This window comes from Salvelinus alpinus, chromosome 9 (assembly GCF_045679555.1).
Source record: "Salvelinus alpinus chromosome 9, SLU_Salpinus.1, whole genome shotgun sequence".
Classification (NCBI taxonomy): domain Eukaryota; kingdom Metazoa; phylum Chordata; class Actinopteri; order Salmoniformes; family Salmonidae; genus Salvelinus; species Salvelinus alpinus.
Genome location: NC_092094.1, coordinates 75,038,544 through 75,062,229, shown reverse-complemented (window position 1 = coordinate 75,062,229; position 23,686 = coordinate 75,038,544). Strand labels below are relative to the sequence as shown.

The 23,686-nt window shown below is 43.1% G+C and overlaps 1 protein-coding gene across 1 annotated transcript in view; it reads left to right on the top strand.

Annotated features, from left to right (window-relative positions):
• The window catches only part of smyd3 (SET and MYND domain containing 3), a 194,065-nt gene extending 170,551 nt beyond the window's left edge, over window positions 1–23,514 (top strand). The window contains exons 11-12 of the mRNA XM_071327203.1: window positions 22,696–22,804; window positions 23,221–23,514. Of these exons, the coding sequence (XP_071183304.1) occupies window positions 22,696–22,804; window positions 23,221–23,322 (211 nt within the window). The 3' untranslated portion in view covers window positions 23,323–23,514. The remainder of the gene's footprint in view (window positions 1–22,695; window positions 22,805–23,220) is intronic.
• Window positions 23,515–23,686: the final 172 nt, after the last annotated feature.

Genomic DNA, 23,686 nt, shown 5'->3' with positions numbered 1-23,686 from the left:
TCCCAGAACGTTCCCAGAATTTCCGTGGGATAACATCTCCCCGAAACCCTTAAAAGGACCTATTGGAAATGTCACCTAAAGTCCTTAGGACGTCCCCTGTTTGCTGGGTAATGCCTTATAACGGTTACATAACAGATGGCATAAACGGTTATAACGGTCATGGCACGAACCATAGTTTCTTTGGCTGATTTTGTATGCATGCTGCTAGGCAACTACCTGAAGAGGTAAGACTGTATAGCAGGAAGGAGAGTCCCACAGAATCAGTACTAGTATTGTGAATACTCCTCAGGCTTGGATATGAATGGCCATTTTCAGCCTTCTCTACTGCCTCTAAGGAAGAAACCATGCAAGAAGCACTCTACTTCTCTCAAGATCATATTCAGCTTTCTACACACGCAGACCTGCTATTATGGGTAGTAGTAGTACATACAGTATGTACATATTTCCTGTATGTGGCAGTGGAGCTGTTTCCTGTACGAGAGCGTTCCAGTATGTTTGTTATTTATGATGGATGTGGTTTTCTGCCTCAGGAACAGGCTTTCTGCCTCAGGGTACAACTACACATAATCCTCTCTCTCTCTCTGTGTGTGTGTGTGTGTGTGTGCGCGTGTGTGTGTGTGTGTGCGTGCGTGCGTGCGTGTGCATGCGGTGACCGTGACCTGTGTTGACTGCTCCACCCACTCTCAGCCAATAATGATTTAACTCTGCATAATATAACCAATCAACACGATCAGAGACAGAAGATATTGGTAGTTTGATTTGACTGTGTGTGTGTGTGTGCGTGCGTGTGTTATTGACTGTGAGACTAATTGATCCAGTGTGAAGGGCAGGACTCTGGTGGCTTGCCCCAGACTGGATAAGGGCTCTATCATGGGAATCAACCACGGACACACACACACACACACACACACACACACACACACACACACACACACTGTGTATGCAAACATCTCCACAGGAGAGAAACACAGCAACACAGAAAATCACTTCATCAATAACTAACCGCAGGGAGAGAGAGAGAGAGAGGGAGGAGGAGGAAAGAGGGGCAGAGAAATGGGGGATGGATTGAGATCCAAAGCAAAGAGGGTGTTGTGAGTGGTACAGCGGAAGAGAGAAAAAGAGCCAGAGAACGATTGAAAGAGAGAATGAGCGAGAGCTGAAGTGAGAGAATTTAAAAAACGAAAGAGAATATCCTGCACCTCTCTTTGTCCCTCTCCTCTGGGATTGACTTTTCAGATGACAGGAGATGAAAAGACTGAGGGAATGTTCTCCCTCTTTTTCATAGACGTTTCATCTCTCTCTTTCTTTCTTTCTTTCTTTGTCAAATTCAAATTTCTGTCAGTAGGAAAATGCTGTTTTCCCTGTAGGCCAGAGAGTAATACACACTAGGCACAGAGCTTATTGACTCCACACTCCTGCAGATGTCAATTCACACACACACACAAACACACACTAATGGCAAATGGCTAAGCTTCACTGAGTCCTAATAAATCCTGAAAAGGAGAGAAAAAGAGAAGAATACATCTCCATCTCTCTCCTCTCTTTCTCTCTCTCTCTCTGTCTGTCTGTGTCGGTCTCTCTGCTTCTCTCTCTTTCTCTCTCACTCGCTCCCATGTCTCTAAGCTATTCTCTGACTGAAAACTGAGGAATGTGTCTGTGTGTATGAGATTCTAGAGGAGTAGACGTATTTCTGTCACTCTCTCTTGTATTCCAGCTGTTCTCTAAACCGGGACCTGCTCTCCTGAACATTATCTTAGTGATGGAGCATCACTCAGGCATCTCCTATACCTGTGTATGGAGTAAGATAGAGAGAAGGGGAAGGAAGGAAATCAAATAGAGATAATCTGCACCCCATAGAAAAAGAAGAGTCCAGACTTCTCTGTAGTGGTTTCACAGTTAAGCAAATGTATCCCACTGCCTTGCCAAGGAAATGGAATTTAGCATTTTTTAAACTGTTCATTTATAAAATGTTTCACTTTTTCTCTTTCTCACACCCCTCTTCCTTTCTCACACCCTTTGGCTATAGGCACCAGATTAACAACACAGAGGCATTTGTTTACGTTTCATTTCCTCGTGGAACAACTAGACCGGAGGAGAGCGCCGAGAGAGAAAAAAAAAAACGCCAAACGAAATGATTTTAATTGCTTTACCGCTCAATGTACTTTCCGCAAACAATAAAATAATTAGAGGTTGGTGTTTTTTGGGTCCGTGGTAGCATCATTCACTCCGTAATTAAATCAATATCGCAGCGTTTTATTATTCATGAGCTTATTGCACTTTCAGAGCGCTTACACTTTGAACCTCCTTTTTAATGCCATGATTAAAATGTAACTGCAGGATCCAGAATGATTAGGGTAATTGTGAGGCGTGTGAATGAAGAAGAAGATATGGAAAGTCATGTTTGGAGTTCTAGATGAACAGACTAGTAGAGCTGCTAGTTTTACATCTGCTTACCGTTATCTCATTAGTTTTACTGGTGACTTATAGTAAACGATGTCTGCGACGTTCCAACGTCTAGATACGGTTGAGTCATGCAGTGCTGTTTAAAACATCCCGGTGTGTGTTATTAAGGAACGGAACCTCTCATTGATGAGCGAATCGAATAGGGAATAGACTCTACTATCTAGAGCAGAGTATTACCAGGGGTGTAGACCCAGGCCTCAACAGTCTTTGTGCTGATCCCTCTTCAGTAAAAGCCAAGTCTGTGGGGGCCTGGACTATAGAGCAGTAATACTAACATATCCACTGTCTGTATACTGAAGGTAGACCCCATTCTAAAATACAAACCTAGCCACCTCAAGCCGGGACAGGGAATTGGCTGTGTCCCATATGACTCCCTACTCTCTAGTTGTCATTAGTCTCTATATGTCTGTGGCTGGAAGTACTGCTCTATACTGTATGGGGAATAGGGCAGAGACCTGAGAGAGGGATGAGATTTGGCCATTATTCATATGGGGTCAGTTGGTGGTCAAATGTCATTGACCGGAAGGTGACCCTATGTGTCTCGTGTGTGTTTGTGTGTGTGTGTGTGTGTGCGGGTGCGCGCACGTGTGCCCTGCGGGGACGTCAGGGTGGACTGGGTGTTACGTTATGGCCTAACGAGCTAAACCGTCCCGGATGAATTAGCATATGTAAATGAAGGTGGTTAAAGCAGCCCACTGGAGCATTCCTGCTCAGCCAACTACAAGGTCCAGGGCTGTGTGTGGGTGTGCATACTGATGTCAATACACTTCATTCAGGAGTAGGACCTCCTTCCTTTGATTGTGCCTCTTCCTGGTACGTAATGGATGTCCTCATAGAGGTTCTCAACGGGGTATTTTAAGTGATAGGAATGGGTTGTATAAACGTCAATATCTATGGTGGAATATTTATTTAGTCTTTCCTTTCAGAGCTCTTAGAGACATGATTGTTGCCCAACCCCGCTTAAGTAATCACCAGTATATCCGCCCAGAATGGACTATCAATGTATTGATGACATTTCATGGGAAATGTTTTATAATCAGGCCGATGTGGAGTCTGCTTACCTGACTTTTCTCACATCTTTCAATTCTGTCTTTCACTACCTTTTTCCCTTAGTTAAACCACTTAAGAGAGTAGCAGATGGGTTCTGGAAACTAGTTGTATAAAAAAGTGTTTCACTAATCCCTCTCCCCTGAATTCTGCAAATTATAAAAAGTGTGAGAACAAATGTACTCACCTACTTCAGATATCCCCCCAAATATATTTTACTAGCAAATGACAAGAATCCTTCAATAATATAAAGTCAACGTGGAAAATCATCAGTCAACTGTTGAATAAGAAAAAGGCATCTACAACTATCCCATCTCAATGTATTGGTGGAAATAAGACCTATAGTGATCCTGATGCTATTTCATCTGAATTCAAACACTTTTTTGTGAATGTGGGTTCCTCTCTGTCAAACAAAATAGAGAGAACTGATGGAAATCCCTTGGAGTTTACATTCAGGGACATTTCCCTTCTCTGCTTCAGTTTGGCCTTGCTGATATGATGGAGGTAATTGGTAACTTAAAGATATCAGTAGCAGGTCATGGTGAGATTGGTGCCTCTTTGGCGAAATCAGTGTCTTCCTCGATTACTGAGCCTCTAACGTACAGTGCATTCGTAAACTCTTCAGACGCCTTGACTTTTTCCACATTTTGTTACGTTATGGCGTTATTCTAAAATTGATTAAATAAAAAAGTATCATCATCAATTTACACACTATACCCCATAATGACAAAGCGAAAACAGGTTTTTAGATTTTTTTGCAAATGTATTAAAAACATATACCTTATTGACATAAGTATTCAGACTTTTTGCTATGATAATCAAAATTGAGCTCAGCTCCATTCTGTTTCCATTGATCATCTTTGAGATGTTTCTACAACTTGATTAACTCCATTGTGTCCTCCTCCCAGAGTGCTAAGAACCTTGGCGTGATCCTGGACAACACCCTGTCGTTCTCAACTAACATCAAGGCGGTGACCCGTTCCTGTAGGTTCATGCTCTACAACATTCGCAGAGTACGACCCTGCCTCACGCAGGAAGCGGCGCAGGTCCTAATCCAGGCACTTGTCATCTCCCGTCTGGATTACTGCAACTCGCTGTTGGCTGGGCTCCCTGCCTGTGCCATTAAACCCCTACAACTCATCCAGAACGCCGCAGCCCGTCTGGTGTTCAACTTTCCCAAGTTCTCTCACGTCACCCCGCTCCTCCGCTCTCTCCACTGGCTTCCAGTTGAAGCTCGCATCCGCTACAAGACCATGGTGCTTGCCTACGGAGCTGTGAGGGGAACGGCACCTCCGTACCTTCAGGCTCTGATCAGGCCCTACACCCAAACAAGGGCACTGCGTTCATCCACCTCTGGCCTGCTCGCCTCCCTACCTCTGAGGAAGTACAGTTCCCGCTCAGCCCAGTCAAAACTGTTCGCTGCTCTGGCACCCCAATGGTGGAACAAACTCCCTCACGACGCCAGGTCAGCGGAGTCAATCACCACCTTCCGGAGACACCTGAAACCCCACCTCTTTAAGGAATACCTAGGATAGGATAAAGTAATCCTTCTAGCCCCCCCCCCCCCTTAAAAGAGTTAGATGCACTATTGTAAAGTGGTTGTTCCACTGGATATCATAAGGTGAATGCACCAATTTGTAAGTCGCTCTGGATAAGAGCGTCTGCTAAATGACTTAAATGTAAATGTAAATGTTGATTGGAGTCCACCTGTAGTAAATTCAATTGATTGGAAATTATTTGGAAAGGCACACACCTGTCTATATAAGGTCAGTGTTTTATTTGTAATACATTTGCAAAAACTTTTTTTTAAACTATTATTGCTTTGTCATTATGGGGTGTTGTGTGTAGATTGATGGGGAAAGGAAAACCATTTAATCCATTTTAGAATAAGGCTGTAACGTAACAAAATGTGTGAAAAAGTCAAGGGGTCTGAATACTTTCTGAATGCACTGTATATCTTCACCAAATCAATGCAAACTGGTATTGTTCCTGAAGATTAGAAAATTGCCAAAGTTATCCCCCTCTATATATCTGGGGATCCAAGATCTTTTACACATTATTGCCCAATATCTGCACTACCATGTTTTTAGAGAATTGGTGTATAAGAGAATGTTAAAACATTTAAATAAATACCGTATTCTATATTCGTAAAAACTACTCCACAGATATGTCTCTTTTGCAACTTGTGGATAAATCTTTACAGCCCTGAATAACAATGAATACTCGTTTTGCATCTTTTTGGATTTATCCAAAGTGTTTGACGGTTTATCATTAAATATTACTTTCTAAATTGTATTATTACGGTTTTCATGATTATACTTATAATACACAAAAAAGTTGATAAATTCAGATGAAATAACATCAGGATCACATATAATTGGCCAAATAGTTATGTTTATGGTAGAGAATAATTTGTTAACGGCTCTGCATTTACCAGAGCCAAGATATCCTGTGGCGTGACACGGGGTTGGATAATTGGACCTTTGTTATTCCTAATCTATATCAATGACCTTGCTGAAGGGTCTTCTACCGTACTTCCCCTTCTCTTTGCTGATGAAACCAATTTGATTTTATCACACAAGAATTTTGATTCATTAATTCATGAAGCCAACTCAGGCATGGCCAAAATTTCTGATTGGTTCCAGATAAAAAATTATATTTAAATGTAAAAAAAAAATCAAACTTTATTTGTGTGTACTAGTAAGAATAAGACTTTATTTTTAAAAGAGCTAGAATCTCAATTGGTGGGAATGAAATGGAACAAGTCACACCCACTAGATTCCTCGGAGTTCTAAATGATTTTTAAAAAATTCTGGAAAGATCATATTCAATTTGTCTGCAGCAAAGTGATGAAATCGGTTGGTATCATCAGTAAGATTAGTGGTTTGGTTCAGCAGGTTTGCTTCCTTACTCTATACCATAGTTTAATTGACCCATATCTCATTTACTGTAATATTGTTTGGGTGGGCCAGTACATATGCCTCCTACCTACACAAATTACTCATCATACAAAAATACATTTGCAAGAATAGCCACCTCCTCGAATTTCCTGGCTCCGTCTGCACCTTTGTTTAAGAAACTCAATATCTTGTCTATTTACGACACTAATGTACGCCTATTATGCACTTTCGTCTACAAATACTCATACCTCCTAGACAGTTTACCTAAACCCTTCAATGGATTCTTCCAGGTTCATTCTGAAATCCATCTACAGTATATAACACAAGACACTGCGGTAACCATCCACCTCACCGCTGGCTCAGCTTACATAGTCCATTCTCTATCAGATATAGAGGTACCATACTCTGGAATTCTTATCTTCACATTGCCAAAACATCATCATCCCTCAATAACTTCAAGTTAAGACTGGGAGTCAGCCTGATGAACCAGACTACTCAGTAATCTCCTCCATATAACCTAACTCTCTGGTTTCTATAATTGATGGACATTTTTGGTCTTCAGAAGCCTTTTTTAAACCTCAAATACACATACTTTGCTAAATTGCTGAAAAGTTCTCCTGCAAAACAAGATTCACGGTTTTACTAATGTGACCTCCGATTCGGATGTTTGTCTACCTTTCTCTAAAAGTCATATTTCGAATTGCACCAAACGTCAAATTTAGAAGTTCAGGTTTTAGATTGGGTTAAAATATTATGTTCAGGCATTCATTCTGAATGTTTACGTTTAAGGGTTAAGGTTTGGGATAGGGTTAAAATCAAAAATACAAAATTAGTGTCTACCACTAGGATTGAACACGTGACCTTTGAATCCGGAGTCATATGATTACAAAAAATCCAAGCCTACTTCATGGTAATAGCGCTCTGTTGCCCCTAGTGGCCGGTTTTGAAAGCGTTTTCCGTCGTCCTCAGGACATGGACAGACAGTCAATCATAAGAATTCTGGCTGCTCCTGCGACAGGGTGATCAAATGAAGATCCTACATCTGTACACACACATCCCTTGCCCCAAACACATGGGGCCACCACAATGGAGTGGAGGAGGCCATCGTCTCAGGATCTGTGGACTTCTAACTCCCAATATGTTCAACTGTAGCCGATGGGGGGCTGTGCCATGTAATGTTACAATAGATAACTACATTGAGAATTCTGGAGTCAGATGTTGTAAGTTGTGCCTGTTATATTGATGGCATTGGGATACATGGCTCCAACGATTAATCTATGAATCCGTGCCATGGATCTTTAGTGTGTGTGTGTGTTGTTTGCCTTTGTGCGTCCATGTGTGCGTCCAAATGTTCATGAATATTCCAAATGCCCAATCGTTTGGAATAAGAAAAGGGTGCTTTTTGTTGCATTTTTAATATGACAGTTACAGGAAGAGAAACTCAACCAAAGGAAAGCCACAGAAAAAATAAACAAACACACTACTCCATTTGTCATCCTTTCTTCCCAGAGCGAGGGAGAGGGAGAGATGCGTTCGGAAGTCTTGTGTTTAGTAACAACAAAGCTACTACCCAGAGTTTTCCGATGTGTGTTTGCGGTAGATCCCAGTGTGTGCCTTTGTTTGCGTGCGGACGTGCATGCTTGTGCGCGTGTATGTCTGTTGTGTATATCTGTGTGTGTCTCTCTGTTGGCAGGATTCGATGATGAGGATCACACGAGCTGTGTCCTGATTTCCTCTAAGACATCTGAAGGCCAAACTGACTTCCTCTTAGATCTCACCGTCTCTCTATTCACCCAACACATCATCACATACCGAGGGACAATGAAAATGTATGCCGCCTTTCATATTTAATTCTAGTTTGAGAGTTCTGTCTGTTTGGTTGTGTTTTTCACATGTATTGCAGTGGATCACAGACTGCTAACTGCAGTAGGTTTCTGTATGCTGAATACAGTGGCGGTCGGTGCCGTTTAAGATGAGGGAGGACGATACATTTTTTAATGAGCACGGCCTTATTTCTGTTACAGGATATTGGATGACTGTCATTCATATTCTGTTCACCCAGTTCAATGTAACATCCATAGTTTTAGGCTGCTACATGATAGTCACATTTTCCCTATACCCATCATGAGGTTGCTACAACCTAGCCTATGAATGAAAGTTTAAAACGTAGGTGCAGAGGACGAGAGAAATTTGAGTAAGGTGACCGACATTGACACATTCAATTAACACCTTTCACAATCTTGCCTGCATCTAGCTGATCTAGGGTGTAATCATTAGTCCAACAGTTGCGAACGAGAGTTTCTATTGGACAAATTCAGGTTTATCCCCGTTTCATTCTGTTTGCTTTCGTTTTTTTTTTTTTATCAGCAGAATGAATACACCCCTGATCACACGCAAACACAGTTAATTTTCATAGCAGCCACATATAAACAGCATGATCTTTTTGATCGTTGGATAATTCCTTTTTGCATTTACGCGCTCTCCTCCTCTCACATTTTCCTTTTGTTTGTGGACTTCAGTGCACAATATATCAGCTGTCTGTGACCCGGCGGAAAAAAACATCCAAGCCAAACCTTCATATCATAACCGCTAACCGCTACACACAGCCTACATCATTGTCACCATATTAGCAAACGTCAAGTCAACATAGCTACTAGAACTAACACGTTAGTAAACCCGCTACAATCACGCAGTACAGTGTACAGTTAGCAAGCAGTAAAGCAGTTATAACGGCAGGCCCCGGTGGCAATAAATTAATAAAAGCAAAAGCTTACCTTGACTTGGAAGTGTTCCAGCGTTGGCTAGCCATAGCCAGCTAGGTAACATAGCATCCCTCTCTGTTTGAGCCGGATGTTTGAATAGGCTTAACTAGTTTTCGCTAAGTAAGTGAAAGTGAAAAAAAATAGATAGATAGCTTTCTCTCGCTCTTGATTCTCCTTCAGTTTTGAAGAAATGTATTCGTTAAAAACGGTTCAATTGAATATATTTAGTATAGTTGTATCTATGAGGGATAACTTTTTGTAATGTTTCACTATTTTTATTTTCATGAAATTCGCTGAGGAGAATGGTCCTGCCCTTCCTCCTCTGAGGAGCATCCACTGGCTGAATAGGGTAGGGGTTCTCAAACCTCTCCCCAGGGAACCCCAGAGGCTTCATCATTTTGTTGTAGCCCTGAACTAGCTCGCTTGATTCACCTGCTGTAGTCAATGGCTTAATGATTAGTTGACAATTGGAATCAGGTGTTGTGGGCTAGCTCTGGGACAGATCAACTACAGGGAACGGATGGGGGTCCCGAGGAGAGGTTTGAAAACCACTGGAATAGGCTGACTGAGTGCAGTAAAGTAACTCCATCCTCTGCAGTTCTCTGCTGTGCTGTTTGTTACTCACACTACCTCTCACCCTCTGTGAAAAGCTACCTCTACCCTAACTCTCATCTTCCCTAACACACTCTTTCCATCTCTCTCCCCCTCCGTCTCTCTCTCCCCCAACCTCTCCTGCCTCTTACCCTCTGTCCACTGTCAACACACCTCTCATCTCATTACTTCTCTCTCTCTCTGCCTTCCCCCTCTCTCCTTCTCTTTCCCTCCCCTCCATCTCCTCTGTCGTTTCTCCAACACTCTGCAGTGATTTGCTCTCTGTTTTACCTGCTGACACCTGTCACCTGGGGATACAAGGCTTGTTGTCATGAGCTGCCAAGGTGTGTGTGTGCGCTTGTGCACGTGTATGTGCGTGGGGTGTGTGTGTGTCACCCATGGTTACAAGCCTTAGTACACTGAGCCAACACGCTGCAGTGGCCGGTGTGAATAATTCATTTTGATACTATGACAAATGTCCTCACGCCAATATCCAAGCATAGAACATGTCACCAATACATGCCAATACAGACTGCTCTGCTATGGAGAGAAAGGGGGATGGACCGGGTATTTTACTTACAGTATGTTTCACAGCTACAGTGTGTGCGTGTGTATGTGCTTGTGCGTGTGAGTGATGGAGGTCTTCTCTTTTTATTACGACTCGGCTGTTGAAGGAGAAGAAAAAGAGGGATGGAAGACTTGAACTATGGATGAATACTCTCCGGAACTTTCTGTGAACCAGTAGCTGAGGGTCGCAGTCAGGCGATGCACTCGTCCTCCTCCTCACACACACAACACGAACACACACACACACACACACACACAGACACACACACACACACACACACATCCTCCCCTCTCTGAGTTCTTTGAGGTTCTAAAGAAAGAGGGAGGGAGAGAATGAAAAAATACAGAGGAACAGGTCGAATAGAATATTGTCCTCCAGAGGGATTTCTCTCGCCAGGTCTTGTACAGGTTACCAACACATGATCACACACATCTACAGTCCAATAAAACATGGAGACAGTAGACAATAGAAAGTTGAAGGCCAGTAGAATACCTATCAGTGGGCGTGTTATTGCTCATGAAAGACTGCTCTGTGCTACATAGCAGAACACAGTAAGCGACTGCAGACAGTTGAATGGAAAGGAGCAGTCAGTAAAAATGTCCCAGAGGTTGATAGGATGGGTGTAGCTTTGATTCATGATACACTTCTGTCAAAATCAGAGCTGCAGAACAAGACAACAACTGCCGTGCTGGAAGTGTAGTGAACAGCAGAGGAAGAGGCAGTTCAATTCAGGAAGTGCATTGAAACGCATGAATTGAACAATGCCCAATGTTTTCTATGAGGATTTTTCAAAAAATGATTCGGATTTTAACAAACGTAATGTATTAAGTTAATTCCAGCCCTGGTGCTGGGTGATGGCCAGCATTTCAGCGAGGTGTGGCAGAGAGTAACGGCATACAGTCTGTAGCACCCTCTGTCACTGCTGTTAAGAGTGAGGGAGCGGGGTGAGAGGAGTGGGGGAGAGAGGTGAGGAAGGGGCCAGGAAAGAGACTCGACTCCCAGGAGCGTGCTCGGTGGAGAGGAGAGAGAGGAAGGGAGGCTGTTTTACATACAAGCTGTTGATGAATCTATGGAAAGAATCATCATTCCATTCTTTCTCTCTCTGTGTCTCTATGTCTCTCTCTCTCTCTCCCTCCAACCGTCTCCTCTCACCAGTGTTCTATGAGGTTTGTCTGACCTTTCAATGTATTACTGGTGTCAGCGGTGGGATATGAGGGTCTGGTCAAAGCCATTGATCAGGCTGATCAGAGTATTGGCTAACTCTCTTTGTGGCGTCAGGATCTATAGCAGGTCCCAGAGTCCAGCAGGAGGGATCTGGGATTGATTACGCCAGGCATCAGAGTGTGACGGACAAGAGCTGTAAATCCATGTGAGAGGGAGAGAGAGAGAGAGTTCTGTTTTTGTCTATAAAGGCAGATTAATAATGAGACTGTCTTTACCGAGCGAACCGCATCCTTGGTATTCCCTAGCGCTTTTGAGTAGGGAGTGTGTGTGTGTTTGCGTGGCATGAGTGTGTGTGTGTGTGTGTGTGTGTGTGTGTGTGTGTGTGTGTGTGTGTGTGTGTGTGTGTGTGTGTGTGTGTGTGTGTGTGTGTGTGTGTGTAGTGATTTAATATTCCAGTAAAGTGGTCCCAGTGGAGAGGCAGCTCTTTGTTCTTAGTAATGATCATGCCGGGGAACACTAATGTAGAGGAGGAGAGAGAACAGGCCCCAACACACACCCTCCCCATTGCCACTTACCATGGCAACACACAGCACAATTCCATATGTGTGAGTTTTCTCATGTGGTTAATCTCATATCGATATGTGTTTTCTTGTTCCTTGTCCAGTTTATCGTGTTGTTATTCTGAAAAATGCACCACCATCAAGCAGCTCAGGGAAAAGATCCTCCGGCTGTTAGCTCGGCTGCCAGAAGAGGATAACCTGTTTTCTAACTGCACCGACCTTGCTGTGACCCCGGCAAACCAAATCTGTTGGAAAACGCCTCCTATAGTAGAGCTGTCGATGAGTCGGTTTAAACATCCTCTCTAGCACAGGGAAGAGAATAATTATCCCTGGCCCCCCTCCCGTTCTGAAGGGGTTCAGAACATTTTGCCCTCAATGAGTACCTGAAGAAACTTTGCAACCACAGGAATGTCTCTTTTTGTTGACCACTGATTTGCTGTGGGAGCAACCACGGGGCTCCGGGATTATTTCCAGCAACATCACAACCTGTTTTAGAGACTGACAGACAGGGTCTGGTAATGATTCAGTCCTCCCTGTCAGACTGACAGACAGGGTCTGGTAGTGCTCCAGTCCTCCCTGTCAGACTGACAGACAGGGTCTGGTAGTGATTCAGTCCTCCCTGTCAGACTGACAGACAGGGTCTGGTAGTGATTCAGTCCTCCCTGTCAGACTGACAGACAGGGTTTGGTAGTGATTCAGTCCTCCCTGTCAGACTGACAGACAGGGTTTGGTAGTGATTCAGTCCTCCCTGTCAGACTGACAGACAGGGTCTGGTAGTGATTCAGTCCTCCCTGTCAGACTGACAGACAGGGTCTGGTAGTGATTCAGTCCTCCCTGTCAGACTGACAGACAGGGTCTGGTCGTGAATCAGTCCTCCCTGTCAGGCTGACAGACAGGGTCTGGTAGTGTTTCAGTCCTCCCTGTCAGACTGACAGACAGGGTTTGGTAGTGATTCAGTCCTCCCTGTCAGCCTGACATACAGGGTTTGGTAGTGATTCAGTCCTCCCTGTCAGACTGACATACAGGGTTTGGTAGTGATTCAGTCCTCCCTGTCAGACTGACAGACAGGGTCTGGTAATGATTCAGTCCTCCCTGTCAGACTGACAGACAGGGTTTGGTAGTGATTCAGTCCTCCCTGTCAGACTGACAGACAGGGTCTGGTAGTGCTCCAGTTCTCCCTGTCAGAATAAGCAACAGATGACTTGGAAAGCATATTAACCCCTGTAGAAATGGCACTATGGTTATTGTGAGTAATTTATGTTCCTTTAACTCCGCCTACAAACGGTCATCTCCTACCATTCTGATTGATTGATGACTGTCAGAAAACATGGTTTCTAGTGTTCATAATTTTGTGTTTATTCCGTTGGTTACCTCGAGGCAGATGCCCTATGGGCAGAGTGGCCCGCACTCATTGAATAGGGCGCCTATAATATGTCAGAGCAATCACTAGTAAAACCTCTCTTGTGAATGACCTCCTTACTGAGCGCAAAGTTGATTGCATGTTTCTCATTGAAACATGGCTGTCTTCAGACTGTTGTATTGCTCTTACTGAAGCCTCGCCCCCGGACTACAGAAAAGGGAAAAGGGGTGTTGACTTTGGGTCTTTATAGCATCATGCTATACTGTTTAAATGTCAGCCACCAGTGCTGGCTCTGACCCTGTATAGACCACCAAAGCACTGCTCCACTTTCTTTCCCGATTTCTCTGAACTATTGTCCTTGAGCTATGATAAAATTGTGTTGGGCGATTTTAATATTCATGTTGACAAAGAGACTGACTCCAAACCCATTGAAGTTATGAATCTTTTGAGCTCTGTGGACATTATCCAACATGTTACTGGGCCCACCCATAACGGTGGCCATACTCTGGACCTGATTATTACCAAGGGGCTTTCTATTGAAGCATCCTCTATTGTTGATGTTGCTTTATCTGATCACCACTGTGGATTTCTTTACTACCTTGTTAACCATAGTACAGGCTAATACTGAATGCATTATTAAGAAACACTATCTTACCTCTGAAGTTGCTACAGATTTTACTGAGTGTATGAACAATACTCCATCTATTCTGCCTTCCTCTTGTGATGATTTAGTTGATAACTTTAATAGAAAATGAAGGACAACCATTGATGCCATAGCTCCAGTAAAGTTTAATAAGGCCACATCCAAATGGAGAGCCCCTTGGATGAGTGTGGATACGAATCAATTAAGGAAAAATTGGAGAAAGGCAGAGCGGAAGTGGAGAAAGTCAAAGTTGCAGGCCCATTATGATATTCTGAGAGAGCAACTTGGCATTTATAACAAGGCAATTAGAAATGGCAGAGGGGCTCGTTTTTCTAGCTGGATCACTAATAATCCAGAATAATTCCAGAGTGCTTTTCTCAACCATGGCCTGATAAATCCTACCCTTATCAGAGATAAGATAACAAACATTAGGCTGGGTATCAGTCAAGCAAGACCTGATGAGAAGTTTGATGATATGTACCCTAGCCTACCAGACAAATGCACGATAGATTTATTTTCCCTGGTTGACACAGACATGCTCAGGAAAGTGATAATACAACTTAAGCCTCTACCTATCCCCACCACCTTCTTTAAAAAAATTGAATTGCATATCTGAAGAAGTGCAAGCTATTGTTAATCACTCCCTGTTCACAGGCACTTTCCCCACTGCACTAAAAACGTTTTTGTGCCCAGCACAGAGACAGGCTTAGTTAAAGTGGTAAATTATCTTAGAGCCAACACAGATGCCAAACGGCTCTTTGTCCCTGTACTCTTGGATTTAAGTGCTGAATTCGACAATGTTGGCCATAATGTCCTTCTGGACAGACTAGAGAGGTGGGCTGGCCTCTCCGGCACAGTTCTATGTTGGTTTTGGATCTATTTAACCGGTCAAGAGTTTTTTTGTCACCCTTGGTGAACACAATTCAGAGAAAATTCATAACACGTGGCGTTCCACAAGGTTCAATTTTGGGTCCGGTATTGTTCAGTGCATTGGGAAAGTATTCAGACCCCTTGACTTTTTCCACATTTTGTTAAGTTATAGCTTTATTCTAAAATGGATTAAATAAATACAAATCTTCAGCAATCTACACACAATACCCCATAATGACAAAGCAAAAACAGGTTTTTAGAAATATTTGCAAATGTATTAAAAACAGAAATACCTTATTTACATAAGTATTCAGACCCTTTGCTATGAGACTTGATATTGAGCTCAGGTGCATCCTGTTCCCATTGATCATCCTTGAGATGTTTCTAAAACTTAATTGGAGTCCACCAGTGGTAAATTCAATTGATTTCACATGATTTGGAAAGGCACACACCTGTCTATATATAAGGTCCCACAGTTGACAATTCATGTCAGAGCAAAAACCATTCCAATTAGGTTGAAGGAATTGTCCATAGAGCTCTGAGACAGGATTGTGTCAAGGCACAGATTTCTGAAGCATTTAAGGTCCCCAAGACCACAGTGGACTCAATCATTCTTAACTTAAAGAAGTTTGGAACCACCAAGACTCTTCCTAGAGCTGGCCACCCGGACAAACTGAGCAATCGGGGGAGAAGGACCTTGGTCAGGGAGGTGACCAAGAACCCGATGGTCACTCTGACAGAGCTCTATATTTCCTCTGTGGAGATGGGAGAACCTTCCAGAAGGACAACCATTTCAGCAGCACTCCACCAATCAGGCCTTTTATGATAGAATGGCCAGATGGAAGCCACTCCTCAGTAAAAGGCACATGACAGCCCACTTGGAGTTTGCCAAAAGGCCCCTAAAGACTCTGACCAGATTCTCTAGTCTGCTGAAACCAAGATTGAACTCTTTGGCCTGAATGCCAAGCGTCACATCTGGAGGAAACCTGGCACCATCCCTACGGTGAAGCATGGTGGTGGCAGCATCATGCTGTGCGGTTGTTTTTCAGCGGCAGGGACTGGGAGACTAGTCACAATTGAGGCACAGATGAACGGAGCAAAGTACAGAGAGATCCTTGATGAAAACCTGCTCCAGAGCGCTCAGAACCTGAGACTGGGCCGAAGGTTCACCTTCCAATAATACAACGACCCTAAGCACACAGCCACGACAACGCAGGGGTGGCTTCGGGACAAGTTTCTGAATATCCTTGAGTGGCCCAGCCAGAGAGCGGACTTGAACCCTATCAAACATCTCTGGAGAGACCTGAAAATAGCTATGCAGCGACGCTCCCCATCCAACCTGACAGAGCTTGAGAGGATCTACAGAGAAGAATGGGAGAAACTCCCCAAATACAGGTGTGCCAAGCATGTAGCGTCATAACCAAGAAGACTCGAGGCTGTAATCGCTGCCAAAAGGTGCTTCAACAAAGTACTGAGTAAAGGGTCTGAATACTTATGTAAATGTGATATTCCATTTTATTTTAATTAGCAACAATTTCTAAAAACCTGTTTTTGCTTTGTCATTATATTATTATTGTATTGTGTGTAGATTGATGAGGGGAAAAACTATGGAATACATTTTTTTGAATAAGGCTGTAACGTAGCAAAATGTGGAAAAAGGCAAGGGGTCTGAAATCTTTGAGTGCACTGTTTATTGTCTGACGGCTCTGTGTAACCCCTTGGCAGCATTATCAGAAAGCACATAATTAGATTTTCACTGCTATGCAGACGATACACGGCTTTGCATTTCTGTATCACCCGAGGATTTTAGCTCTATTTGTCACGCCCTGACCTTAGAGAGCCTGTTTATGTCTCTATTTGGTTTGGTCAGGGTGTGATTTGGGGTGGGCATTCTATGTTTTGTTTTTCTATGATTTTGTATTTCTATGTTTTGGCCGGGTATGGTTCTCAATCAGGGACAGCTGTCTATCGTTGTCTCTGATTGGGAACCATACTTAGGTAGCCCTTTCCCTCCTTTCTTTGTGGGAAGGTTACTTTGTTTGTGGCACATAGCCCTTAAGCTTCACGGTTGTTGTGTATTGTTTATTTGTTTTGTCGGCGTCATTTCTAATAAAAGGAATATGTACGCTCACAACGCTGCGCTTTGGTCCACTTCTTACGACGGCCGTGACACTATTGATAAATTATTTGACTGTATTAGTGATTTAAATACTTGGATGGCTCACAACTTCCTCCAGCTAAATCAAGACAAGACCAAGGTACTTATTGTTGGAGTCAATGCATAGACAGAGAATCTAGCCGCACATTTTAATTCACGGGTAATAAAGATAAAACACCAGGTAATGCTCTCCTGTCTGGTCTACCAAAGAAAGCCATTGGTCAACTACAAAACATACAAAATGCTGCAGCACGGGTACGGACCAAGACCAGACGGAGAGCACGCATTACATCGGTCTTAAGGTCTCTGCAGTTTTGGAATACATTTTAAGATTCTTCTATTGTTTTTTTAAATCAATCCACGATTGTGCACCCCAATACGTGTCAGACATGCTTTTAAGTTATGTACCCAATAGGTTCATCAGGTCCTCTGTCACTGGCCTTTTAACTATCCCAAAGCTTAAGACCAAGAGGCATGGAGAGGCAGCCTCTAGTTATTGTGCTGTATAAATTAAGCTGGATTTGATTCTTATGCCCCCCCCCCTTAAAAAACAATGTAGACATGCCACCATGGCTTTACCCTCGGGACATTTATGTTACTGATAAAGTCAGTCATCTAGCACACATGTTTGAATGCTGCGAGGAAATCAACCAGAAATCAACCAAATCAACCATACACTACTCTACATGCTGTATTAGTGACAATAGAACGGTTGATCTGAATAGTGGAATTAGCTGAATTACCTGAATGGATCTTGATGATTCCAGTTCTATTGAAAAATCCCCTAAGAAAGATCTACCACCACGTTCACCCTTCATCTCCTACAAAGTAGTTTCACGTGGAAGGTGCTTTTGTCTTTCTAGGGCATCTAAGACATTGTTTGGTCTTTGATGAGGTTGTTTACATGTGTGTGGATTGTTTTAGTTGGCTTGCGGATGGTTCGTAAAATCAGACGGCTTTGTTTTGGGCTAGATGGAGTCTGTGACTTGCCATGTGATGTCTGTCTGTCTATCTGTCTGTGTTTCTACGCTCACTCTCTAATGCAGAGCGCTTTTATCTCGGTGTGCGTGTGTTATGTGTGTGTGTGTCTGCTCCACCTGAGCAAAAGATAAAAGTCATTACTATTTAATTAAACCCATTTCCTCTGTCTCCCAAATGGCAAACTTTCCCAAACATTTTTCCCACATAGCGGTGTATTTCCCAAAGATTTCTCCACAGTGTGATCTCTCCCAGTCTCCCTCTGCCAGAGAGAGATTTGGTTCCAAGTTAAAGTTGAGAAAACAAGTGTGTGTGTGTGTGTGTGTGTGTGTGTGTGTGTGTGTGTGTGTGTGTGTGTGTGTGTGTGTGTGTGTGTGTGTGTGTGTGTGTGTGTGTGTGTGTGTGTGTGTGTGTGTGTGTGTGTGTGTGTGTGTGTGTGTGTGTGTGTGTGTGTGTGTGTGTTTAATATGAGAAACCACCCCAGCATTGACTTAATTGGATAGTTCTCTCCTTGAGTGCGTTACAGCCAAACAGTTTTTGTTGATAAATGCTTGAGGCAGAGAAAGTGTGTGTGCGTGCGTGAGCTTGTGTGTCTGAGCTCCTCTCAATAAGTCATTGAGGCGTGGTGAGTGCTCCACGGCACTCTGTGTGTTTTTGGCCTATTGAGCAGTACACCAATTACTGTGATATTAATGAACCCATGGCTGGACGTGATAAGAAATAATATGGCTCTGAAAAACCTACTTTAATATTGACATTTAGTGTTCCACTGTCTGCCTCTCTTTATTTGTTGTCGTTCGGTTGGCACTCATCAGAAAGATGTCACTCAAATGATCTATAGTCCACTTGATTCTGGATGAACTTTTCTATAAATGTCAGACGGCTTCCATCTGTCCCGGTGACACATTGTGTAATTCAGGGGTGGCCAACCCTCCTCCTAGAGGGCTAGAGCAAAAACCTGCACCCAGTGGCTTTCCAGGAGGAAGGTGGGCCACCGCTGTTGTAAAACCAACACGTTGAACTGCTATCAAGTTGATGTGAATAAACCATGAGGAAGGGACTGTTTTGGAGTTGCCCAATTCTATGGCATCTGGTGTCGCTCTGCTCTCCTGTCTCAAGATGTCCATATAAACTACCGTCTGTCTGTTCACCATAAACAACAACAACATGTGGGTTGGTTTGGGTTCAGGAGCTGTTCCCCACGCAAACCTGTTGTGTAGTGCTGCAAGTGTATTCTCTTAGAGTGTGTGTATTCTCTGTGTGTTTTCTCTATGTGTGTGTATTCTCTTAGTGTGTGTATTCTCTTAGTGTGTGTATTCTCTTAGTGTGTGTATTCTCTTAGTGTGTGTATTCTCTTAGTGTGTGTATTCTCTGTAAGTGTATTACATTAGATTGTGTGTGTATTGTCTAAGAGTGTGTGTATTCTTTGTGTGTGTGTCTATTCTCAAGGAGTGTGTGTATTTTCTGTGTGTATTCTCTAAGAGTGTGTGTATTATCTGTGTATTCTCTAAGACTCTGTGTATTCTCTGTGTATGCTCTTAGACTGTGTCTCTTTATTTGTTGTCGTTCGGTTGGCACTCATCAGAAAGATGTCACTCAAATGATCTATAGTCCTCTGTGTATTCTCTGTGTATTCTCTTAGAGTGTGTGTATTCTCTGTGTATGCTCTTAGACTGTGTGCATTCTCTGTGTATTTTCTGTGTATGCTCTTAGACTGTGTGTATTCTCTGTGTATGCTCTTAGAGTATGTGTATTCTCTGTGTATGCTCTTAGAGTGTGTGTATTCTCTGTATACTCTCTGTGTATGCTCTTAGACTGTGTGTATTCTCTGTGTATGCTCTTAGTGTGTATTATCTGTATGTGTGTTCTCTGTGTGTGTGTTCTCTACGAGTGTGTGTGTTCTCTAAGAGTGTGTATTCTCTAAAAGTGTGTGTGTATTCTCTAAGAGTGTGTGTATTCTCTGTGTGTATTCTCTAAGAGTGTGTGTATTCTCTGTGTGTATTCTCTAAGAGTATGTGTATTCTCTGTGTATGCTCTTAGAGTGTGTGTATTCTCTGTATACTCTCTGTGTATGCTCTTAGACTGTGTGTATTCTCTGTGTATGCTCTTAGTGTGTATTATCTGTATGTGTGTTCTCTGTGTGTGTGTTCTCTACGAGTGTGTGTGTTCTCTAAGAGTGTGTATTCTCTAAAAGTGTGTGTGTATTCTCTAAGAGTGTGTGTATTCTCTGTGTATATTCTCTAAGAGTGTGTGTATTCTCTGTGTGTATTCTCTAAGAGTGTGTGTATTCTCTGTGTGTATTCTCTAAGAGTGTGTGTATTCTCTGTGTGTGTCTATTCTCAAGGAGTGTGTGTATTTTCTGTGTGTATTCTCTAAGAGTGTGTGTATTCTCTGTGTGTGTGTGTATTCTCTGTGTGTGTGTATTCTCTGTGTGTGTATTCTCTGTGTGTGTATTCTCTGTGTGTGTGTGTTCTCTAAGACTGTGTGTGTTCTCTAAGAGTGTGGGTATTCTCTTAGTGTGTGTATTCTCTTAGTGTGTGTTCTCTAAGAGTGTGTGTAGTCTCTAAGAGTGTGTGTATTCTCTATGTGTATTCTCTTAGAGTGTGTATTATCTGTGTATTCTCTTAGGGTGTGTATTCTCTTAGGGTGTGTATTCTCTTAGTGTGAGTATTCTCTTGTGTATTCTCTTAGTGTGTGTATTCTCTTAGTGTGTGTATTCTCTTAGTGTGTGTGTTCTCTAAGAGTGTGTATTCTCTAAAAGTGAGTGTGTATTCTCTAAGAGTGTGTGTATTCTGTGTGTGTGTGTATTCTCTAAAAGTGAGTGTGTATTCTCTAAAAGTGAGTGTGTATTCTCTAAGAGTGTGTGCATTCTGTGTGTGTGTGTATTCTCTAAAAGTGAGTGTGTATTCTCTAAAAGTGAGTGTGTATTCTCTAAGAGTGTGTGTATTCTCTAAGGGTGTGTGTATTCTCTAAAAGGTTGTGTATTATATGTGTATTCTCTAAGAGTGTGTGTATTCTCTGTGTGTATTCTCTTAGTGTGTGTATTCTCCAAGAGTGTGTGCATTCTGTGTGTGTGTGTATTCTCTAAAAGTGAGTGTGTATTCTCTAAAAGTGAGTGTGTATTCTCTAAAAGTGAGTGTGTATTCTCTAAGAGTGTGTGTATTCTCTAAGGGTGTGTGTATTCTCTAAAAGGTTGTGTATTATATGTGTATTCTCTAAGAGTGTGTGTATTCTCTGTGTGTATTCTCTTAGTGTGTGTATTCTCCAAGAGTGTGTGCATTCTGTGTGTGTGTGTATTCTCTGTGTGTGTGTGTGTTCTCTAACAGAGCGTTTACACTATACAAGCGGCACTCGCCTAGCCACACTAGCCTCGGCCTCATGTGGGTGCTAGCAAGAAAGCTAGGTAGTGCTATGTATCAACAGCCATTCCAGTAGTGGTTGGAAGCTATGGTGAGCTTCGATTTGGTCACTCGAGTGGCGATATCGCAGAGGATTTGAATAAAATTCAGTTTTCCCCAACTTTAGTCCCGCCCTGTTTAGCTCCCTCGCCCATGCTCGCGTCACTCAACAGTCCCCCCGCCCACTTCTCTTCTCTTGCTTTCCTGCCATTGAAAGTGAATGGCTTCCGTTGTTTCACAGCGCGGCCCGTACGAGTGTGTATCCTTTCTGTAAGTGAGTTTGTGTTCTTTAAGAGTGTGTATGATCCGTGGGAGTGTTTTATAATGTGGTAGATTCTTCATAATTCAACCAGAGGCATAAGGCTCTGCTCCACTTCAACACACGGACACACACACACACACACTCCACTCTCTCTCTCTCTCTCACGCACACACACACACGCACACACACACACACACACACACGTTTTGACATGTGTATTTAAAAAGCTGTTGGGGTACAGTTTTAATCAGCCCCCTGATTAGCTATCCCAAATGTTGATAGATATTATGACATGGCTCATACCCTCGAGGGGAGTACTCGTATAGTCTCTCTCTCTCTCTCTCTCTCTCTCTCACTCGCTCTCTCTGTCTGACATGATTTCTCTGTGCGTGTTTATATATGACACGATAGTGCAGTTCTAACCCTCCCAGCTCTATGATAAGAGTGTAAAGTCGAGCAAAGTAAATGTTTAAACAATTATTTTTTATTTCCAGAGATAAACCAATGCTCATATTTACCCAGGCAATGCACCACATGTAGTTTATTTTGATGCTAGAAAACACTTTTCTTGTGTTTTCTCCATTTACCAACCTCCTCCTCTATCTGCACCCCTCTCTCTTTCTCGTTTACCACTGGAAGAAAAATGATTCCTTAAACAGAAGAGCGGTGGAGTGGAAACGAAGCTTTACTCTCTCCTGTCTGTCTAGTATAACTGTCTTTGAGCACTGTGAGACAGACCTGGGTTCAAATAGTAGTTGTGTTCCTCCAAATACTTGAGAGCCACACTTACGTAAGCTTGTCTTGCGAAATGAAACTAATGGAACCGTCCCAAAACTGCAAACCCCGCCCACCTGACACTCCAGTCAGGCGTGTTTGAATGCTCAGAGCATTTGAAAGATTTTGCTGATATCAAAGTTGCCAGCTGTACTCCCACCCCCCTAATCACTCTACCCCCCCTCGTCTCTCCCCAGGCAGTACTACCCAGACCCCCACCCTGCCCACGCCATCCAGCTGATGAGAGTGGCCAAGCTCCAGCACTTTCTGGTTCACCTGGGGGACGCACAGCACACGCTGAGACTGGTGAGCTGGGCGGTGAACCATTGTTATGGCTGCCCTATCCCCGTCTCCCCTCATCTATCTCAGGGCTCGGTTCAGGGGGTTGCAGCGTTACAGAACATTTAGGTTCCCTCAAACTCAAATCTAGACCTCCAGCCAGTTCCACTGCTGTCATTCTTCCTGTCTAATCAGGGACTGATTTAGACATAGGACATCAGGTGGGTGCAATTAATTATCAGGTGGAACTGAAAAACAGCCTTGTAGGGTAAGATTGGAATAATCCTGGTTTAGATAGACTTTGTACAACAGATACAGTATGAGTTTCTGGCTGGTAGCATGTAGAGAATCATGTCAGCTGTAGTCGATACATTTGTAAGGGTAAGGTAATGAACACACCACATCACTGAATACACCCCTGCTCTCTCCTATCTCCCGTGCAGGCCTATGACATCATGAAGGTTACTCACGGCAACCAGCACCCCCTGACCTCTGACCTCATCAGGAAGTTGGAGGAGTGTCGGGCGGAGTTGGACCGTGCCTAGCAACCTACCCCAGCCACCCGAGGGGATTGGAGAAGTCCATGGCTGTTCAGAAAGTAGCACATGTTTTTAGTGTAATGACGGTGAAGTGTTGTTTAGTTGATATTACATAATTTCTAGAGCTTCATTTTAGTTTTCATTTTGTTCCCTGTCATTCTTCATAACCCATTAAACTCACTGAAACAACCTCTTTAACTGTGTGTGCGCGTGTGAGCTGAGTTCAGATCTGTCTCCTTGTCTGAGCTGGTTCCTGTGTACTTACGTGTGTGTGTGTGTGTGTGTGTGTGTGTGTGTGTGTGTGTGTGTGTGTGTGTGTGTGTGTGTGTGTCATATCTCCGGATATGGCCACACAGTGTTTTGCTAGTTA